Below are 8047 nucleotides of genomic sequence, written 5' to 3' on the forward strand. Positions count from 1 at the left end.
AACTTGCTTTTTACTGAGTCTTACGTATAATAGGAATACCCGTATAGCAAGTTTTTAAAAGGTGTAGATTTAGTTAGAATTTTTTGAATTGTTTAGTAATTATTTAAAATCATAAAGTTAATTGGTTTATAAGATAATAAGAAGATATAAATTATTTTTTCTGCAGCCGCCTCGAAAACTAAACTTTCGGTCTTCTTCTTCCTCAGCTCTTCCGTTTTCAGCCGTCGATGTTTCTTACTTTTCGTCGCCAATCATTTCTGTCCATCGGGTCTTCTTCACCTAAACCTTTCTTTCTCAAGTCCTCTGCCCCACAGTCCTTCCATCTTCTCTTGGGTTGTCCTCGACCTCTTCTTCCATCAACTTTTAACAACTCTATTCTTCGTCCCACATAGTTTTCATTTCTATGTCTGACGTGACCAAACCATTGCAGTGATTTTTCTTGAATCTTGTTTGAGACTATAGTCACCCCAGCTCTTTCCCTAATCAAGTCGTTCCTAATCCTGTCCCTTCTAGTCTTAACCAACTTCCACCATAACATTTTCATTTCAGCTACCCCCATCTTCTTTTCCTGGATCTTCTTTACAGGCCACCCTTCACCACCGTACACAAACGCAGTTCTCACCACACTCTTGTATATATTTCCTTTTAGCCCTTCTCCGATTTTTTTATCACAAAGTACTTCGCTCATTTGCTTCCAGTTAAACCAACCAGCCTGTATCCTGTAGGCAATTTATCGATCTAGTGTCCCATTTTCCGTTATGAAATTTAGGTATAGGTATTTAAATTCTCCTACTTGCTATAACTCGTCCCGTTTTCGACCTGCTAACCTAACAAGGCATACGTTGTCCTCCTGCCTGGCATAAACCCAAACTGTTCTTCTCCTATCGATGTCTCTCTCTTTAACCTTTGCTCTACAGTTCTCTCCAAAATTTTTATTGTGTGCGACATAAACTTTATCCCTCTGTAGTTTTTACAATCCTGAATGTCCCCTTTATCCTTATACAATAATATCATCACACACACTCTCTCTCTCTCTCCTCATGCATTGAACATCCTTTCTTCCTCATGTATTCTACTCATTATTTGCCACAAAATATTAACCGTTTCCTCTCCTAGAGTCTTCCAAACCTCCACAGGTATTCCGTCAGTTCCTACTGCCTTACGTTCTTCGTCCTATTTAACGTCTCGACAACTTCATCTCTTCCAAACTAAACTTTCGGTATGATTTCTTAAATCGAAAGTTTCACTTTATATCATTCATACCAAAGCAACTATTTTCGAGACGATTTTTTTCACTTTAGGAACGATTTTCTTACTTTTGGAACGATTTTGGTATCTATGTAGTCGGCCTTAACAATAATATTAACTTACACATAATTAATTACATACAAATTAATTAATTTTGACATACTTTGTATTTTTATTATGTATGCGCTTTTTATTGCCGCTAAAGTCAAGAGAGAAGTATGAATTGGTCTACAATTGATTTCAAAATTGCAGCAATGACAAAAAAGTGCATAATTTAAATGAATAAGTCATTTTTGCATAAGTATTATCCCTAATAATATTAATATCTTCTTCTCATGGCGCCGTCTCCTTTCGAAGGTTGGCGCTCCAAATGGCAATTGTAGTTTTGGAAACTGCTGCGCAGAAGATTTCTGCGGGTGAGCGGTCGAACCATCTCCTCAGGTTTTTCAGCCACGAGTTCTGGCATCTTCCTACTGATCTTTTGCCCTGTACTTTTCCTTACAGTATAACTTGAAGTAATTCGTATTTTATCTTTCGCCTCTCAACACATGACCCAAGTATTGTATATTCCTCTTTTTGATTGTTCTTAGTAATTCTTTTTGTTTACACATGCGACGAAGAATATTAATATAGGTAATTGTTATAATTATGTAATTAATATTCATAAGTAATGTATTCAGGGGATCAATTGTCATGTTATATGTAATTTTTAATACAGTAAATAATAAGTTCATGAGTAATATATCCATTCAGATTATTTTTAATAAAATAAACGCCTGCAGAAAAATATTGTTCGTAACGTTATCCAAAAGTGGTTTTACGAGATTTGCCGGAAACTTCTTACCCATCCCGTAAAATATCATTTTCATAACTTGTTACGTAAATTACTATAATATGTAGTATTACATTTTATTGATGTAAATTGATGAATTGGTTATCAATATTTTTTAAATTTTCAAATGCTTTCAAATTCATGAAAAATCAATTCATTATTCATATACATACACTTATATATATTGTAACCATCATGCATTCGACGTAGCCCATATAACGGTTGCATCTCGAGAACGATGATGTGTGTTCTCGAAGGTTCCGGATGTATCCACCGGGTGAGAAGAGATCGAGACGTCAAACAAGCGAAATAGAGGTGGATTATTCTAGATTATTCTAATAAATAATAACTTGTATATATAAGCAGCGCTGTTATGAGTAAAGTTTAGTTGTTCAGATACTATAGTACTGTAAACTTATAAATAAATATATTTAAATAAATTAGAACCGCTCGTTTTATTTATAAACCCTATAATTGGTGTCACGGTATGAGATTTAAAAATAAATTCAGCAGTGACTTTTGAAAGAGATTTTTGAACTTTTTAAAGTATTGTTCGTCGGGAACATCCGCGTAGTTCGGTAGTGATCTTTGTAAAAAAGAACATTTAAAAACTACGTGTGTGCCTGACCAAAAATTCGGCTTGCAGAACTATCAGTAAAACAGTTACGTGATTGAAGAACGGGATGAACACTATAGCGGATCCAAGAAGATCCTTCAAGAACCACTGAATCTTCTGAACAAGAATAGAGATGACTCAGAGACATTCCAGTTTTAATCAGCAGAAGAAGCAGTTTTAACAAAAATAATTGATGGAAAATTCGAAAATGTTTCTAGAAGATTCGACGAGAAATTTGAAATTGTTTCTCAAATGATTGAAGAAACTTCTATAAAAAATGATGAAAGATTCGATGAAACGTCTCAAATTATTAAAGGAGAAGCTAGACACAACGATGAGAAATTCGAAAATGTTTCTAGAAGATTCGACGAAGTATGTAGTCAGAACAATGAGAAATTTGAGTTTCTAGAACATTCGATAAGGTAGAAGAGGAGATCAAACAGATGGAGAGCATGATAACTAATACGAAAGTGCTACCACCAGTTAATGCAGTAGTTTTAGGTCCTGTAGTGAAATAAGAATAACCTAGAGACAAAACAACACATCATATGAGATTCAAATTGCCACCATTTGATTGACAAGTCTTCTTGATCCATATACCTTAAACAATTTAAAGCTATTGCGACAGCCAATCATTGGACAGAACAAGAAAAGGCTGTTTCCTTGTTTGTTGCTTTACGAGGTGATGCTGCGGATATCCTAAGATCGATTCCTAAGGGCTAAGAAAAATGTTATCAGACCTTGTTCACTCGACTAAATAAACGTTACAGAGGTGCCCATCTACAACAAGTCTACAAAGTACAAATAAGAAGTAAAATTCAAACAGCAAGTGAAAGTTTGCAAGAATTTGAAGCAGATGTTGCTCGTATAGCGCTGTTGGCTTATTCAGAGGCACCAGATAACATATTAGCAGAAATTACTGTGTAGATACCTTCATCAATGGGTTGAGAAACAGTGAACTACGACTAGCAAGACCGAAAGTTTTAGATGAAGCGCTTGCCATTGCCTTGAAACACGAAACAGCTAGTCAAGCTTCACGGAGCTATCTAGTACGAACCTCTGAAGAAAGCGACGAACAAAATGATAAACATATGGACGCAATCGTACGGAAAGTAGTTCGTAACACGATGCCGAAGAGACGCGAACCCAGATGTTGGAATGGCAACGACGTAGACCACATTCGCCGTAAATTTCAAGAAAATAATACAACAGTCAGAAAGTCAGAACAGATCGAACACTGGGCTGGAAAAATTCATTCAAATGCTGATGCTCAGTCAATACGACCATGCAGTGCAAATTTTAATCACTGTCTTAAATTGGAGGAATGACTTTGCTCCGTGAGACAAACCACCCTCATTAATGATCAATGGCAGCCTCAACAGCTACAAGACACCCAAGCAGATGATCCATGTATAAAAAGAGTATTGGATTGGATGCATCGAAGCGAGAAACCTACTTGGAAAGACATTAGTGCATGTAGTCCAGAAGTCGAGCCTTACTGGAGCTAATGGAATTGCCTAGTGTTAAAAGATGATCTTCTGTATAGAACCTTTGAGAACGATGATGGTACAGAATCTAAGCTTCAGTTGATTGTACCTAAAAGTAAAGTGTCAGACGTATTGCGTCATTTGCATGACGGTGCATCAGGTGAACACTTTGATATTACGATGACTCTGCAAAAGGTTCGAAAACGGTTCTATTGGGTGAACTTTAAAGATGATGTAAGAAGATGGTGACGGAAATGTGAACTGTGTGAAACCATTAATGGTCTAGTCGGTAAAATGAAGGCACTCAAAAAACAGTACAATGTTGGTAATTCTATGAAAAGAATAGCAATCGATATTCCACGGTCCATCTCCAGAATCTTCTTCTTCTTCTTGATGATGGACACGAATGATGGAAATAAATATATCCTGGTAGCCACGGATTATTTCACGAAATGGACTAATCTTATGCGATACCAAATCAAGAAGCTGCTACCGTTGCAGTGGTAATTGTGACATAATTCTTTAGCCGATTTGGTGTTCTCTTGGAGATCCACTCCGACCAAGGGCGAAACTTTGAGTCAACCCTCTTCCAAAACGTTTGTAAATTGATTGGTGTCAATAAGACCAGACAGAATGACCCCTCTGCACCCTTAATCAGATGGTATGGTCGAGAGGATGAACCGAACGATAGGTAAACACCTGTCCAAAGTTGTATCAGAACATCAAAGAGATTGGGTCCAGCACATTTATTTGTTCCTAATGGCCTACCGCTGGGTCGTGAATGAAACTACAGGTCAGACTCCAACCTGCCTGATGTTAAGTCGTGCAGTTCGTTTGCCCTGCGACCTACAGTTTTGGCTGCAGACTCTACCAAGAGAATAAATGACGTAATATACCGAATTAAAAAGTTGCCGAAAGGTAAAAAAAAGTAGTCCACATAAATCGCCTTGTACCTTATGCTGACCCAAATAAAAGAGAATGAGCACGAACCCTTCAACACGAGATCAAAGATGACCGGCGACCAAGCTTTAATGAATTTATGTCAAATTCGGCGTGACCACAGAAGTTCAGCAGGATATTTTTAGTGTTCCGCATAACGTCTCTCTAGCCCATTGTGTTGCCCAAGATCTTAAGATGACTAAAATAATCTCATCAGTATTTTATAAGAAATTCGGTCGTTTGGACGAGTTAATAAATCAGCAGCCTAAAGTTGGAAGAGTACTGAGATTAGAAGATGGTTCTCGATCTTTGCTGTATATGGTGACCAGGAAGTCGTATACAGACAGGGCAAGCTACGAGGATATATGGCGTGCTCTAACTAATTTGAAGAAAATCGTGTGCAATTATGACATTAAGAATTTTGCCTTAGCCAAGATAGGCCATGCACTTGAAAATCTGGATTGGAAGATTGTCAGAAGCATGCTTGAGGTGATCTTCCGAGAAACCGGCGTACGAATTATTATGTGTTGCATTAACCCGAAGAGATCGTATCCGTCAAAGTCAGTAGACTGTTATTTCTTCGTGAAGGGCTTATGCAGTGCTGGAGAGTCCTGTAGATTCCGCCATCCTGGGCCTACATATAGAGTTGCTGATCGGGACGCTCAGATCTAAGAGGGGAGCAGTATAACGAACATGCATTCGACGTAGCCCATATAACGGTTGCATCTCGAGAACGATGATGTGTGTTGTCGAAGGTTCCGGATGTAACGACCGGGTGAGGAGAGATCGAGCCGTCAAACAGGCGAAATAGAGGTGGACTATTCCAGATTATTCTAGTACATAATAACTTGTAGGTATATATAAGCAGCGCTGTTATGAGTTAAAAATTAGTTGTTAAGATACTATAGTATTGATAAATAAATATATTTACAGAAATTAGAACCACTCGTTTTATTTAAAAACGCTACGATATTTTTTTATTAACATTTGCTTAAAATTTTGAGTATTACGAAAAAGTTTTCTCCATATTAACAGTAAACTATAAATATGACATATTTTATAAATATTAATTTATTTCAATAAATTTAATACAAAATAATTTCGATAGACAATATCCAAAATATAAAATATACAAAATATAGCGGAATATGTGATTATGATATGTAATTAGCATGAAGAATGGGTATTTAGACTATCTTGACTCATACTTAACTAAAATTGATTTGTAAAACGTTTGTCGAGATACGCACACTTATTTGTTTTCGATGTGATTGTATGAATATTTCGTTTTATTGTTAATAAATTTGATAAAATTTAGTTAAGCTATGTGATATTCAACCAAATTCTAAAATATAGCAAAAGTATTTTTATAATTCTTGTATACAAGAGTCCATAACTCTTAGAGAAAAGATCTTTGTTTATCAGGGAAAGGGAATAGGAGTTTTCAACAAGTATACTTCTTAATAAAAGAAGGGATTTGCTTCGATGAAACGCATATGTTAACCTGTGTAACCTAAAACTAAGGCTTGGATAGGATTTATTTTATATCTGAATGGATGACAAAAATGGTAGTTGAGAAACCTGTTAGAAGACATTAATTACCTATACCAACTTGTAACTTGATGTTATCTGCCCTATAATATAAAAATGTTTCGTCTTGTACTGTCTTAATCTGTCCTAATTTGTTTCATGAGTACGTATGTTGGTATACAATTTTGAAGAAGTGTCCGATTCTTCGGCATGTAGTCTTTTTGGTTTATTAATTTGACATTTAAGACAATGTTTATTTGATTTGTTTACGTCATTTTTCATTTAAATCTCGCTTTTAGTTTCTATACAAGTTTATTATTTCTCACGTGACCTCCATATAGAAGATGGTTACGGTATTCTTTTGTTAACCTGAGTATTTCTTGGACATCCTGTATTGTTTCTGGTAGTTTACTTATGTATATTTCTACACTTTTCAATATCTTATTAAATCCTGAGGCTATACTCTTGCAGCATTTGATTTTGTTTTTTATCTCAATGGTCAGTCTTGGTGGGACTCAGCTTACTCCAAAAGACAAAATTGGTAGTCTATGCGCCTCTAAATTATGTAGTACCTTTCGTACTGTTTGCTTTTGGGTCTTAGGCTGTAATTTACCCTTCTCTTCTGTCTTTCTATGCTCTGTCTTTTCTACTTTCTTCTTTGATTGAGCTTTAGGTATAGCTAGGATGTGGGCATTGTCTTTTAGTTGGTTTATTGATATTCTCGAAAGACTATCTGCATTTTTATTTTTCCCTATTATGTACTCTATCTCGAAGTCGAATTCTTCTAAGTCTAGTCTGATTCTCGTGAGGTAGGTTCTGTGATTGAAAATATACGTGTTAACGGTTTATTATCCATTTTTTTCACAAATGTTGGTGCTCCATATAAATAGCATTTAAAATTATTTATTCCTCAATGAACTGCGAGTAATTCTTTAATTATTATAGGTTTGTTCAGTTCTCCTTTGTTGAAGCTGCGCGATGCGTAAGCTATTGGTAAATCTGTTCCGTCGTAATTCTGACTTAAATTGAGCAGCTTGCATTTGATGTGTCTGTTGTTAGAATAAATTGTTTACTGAAATCTAGGTACTTGAGAATTGGTGGTTTGGTCAAAGATGATTTAAGTTATTTAAATGATTCTTCAAAATCTTGCGACCAAAAAAATTTCTCCGATCTATTTAAAGGTATGCATATTTCTGCAAAATTTGTAATAAAACGTTTGTAATATTTCAAAAATGCTATGAACCTTTTAGCTTCATCTGCTGTCTAAGGTGTCAGGTATTTCTCTATTATTGAGTATTTTGCTTTATCAGGTGATACTCCTTTCTGAGAAAGGTCGTGTCCTAAATATGTGACCTCTCTTCTAAAAAATTGGTATTTTGCAGGGTTCAGCTTCAA

At 35.8% G+C, this 8047-nt stretch overlaps 1 protein-coding gene across 1 annotated transcript; it reads right to left on the bottom strand.

Moving 5' to 3' along the window:
* Positions 1-217: 217 nt before the first annotated feature.
* On the bottom strand, positions 218-688 carry LOC140448907 (uncharacterized). The gene has a single exon (XM_072542036.1). The coding sequence runs from the start codon at positions 686-688 to the stop codon at positions 218-220; it is 471 nt and encodes a 156-aa protein (XP_072398137.1).
* Positions 689-8047: the final 7359 nt, after the last annotated feature.

This window comes from Diabrotica undecimpunctata, chromosome 8 (assembly GCF_040954645.1).
Source record: "Diabrotica undecimpunctata isolate CICGRU chromosome 8, icDiaUnde3, whole genome shotgun sequence".
Lineage (NCBI taxonomy): Eukaryota > Metazoa > Arthropoda > Insecta > Coleoptera > Chrysomelidae > Diabrotica > Diabrotica undecimpunctata.

Coding starts and splice junctions, on each gene's coding strand:
- LOC140448907 (XM_072542036.1), bottom strand. CDS start 688: ATGAGCGAAGTACTTTGTGATAAAAAAATCGGAGAAGGGCTAAAAGGA.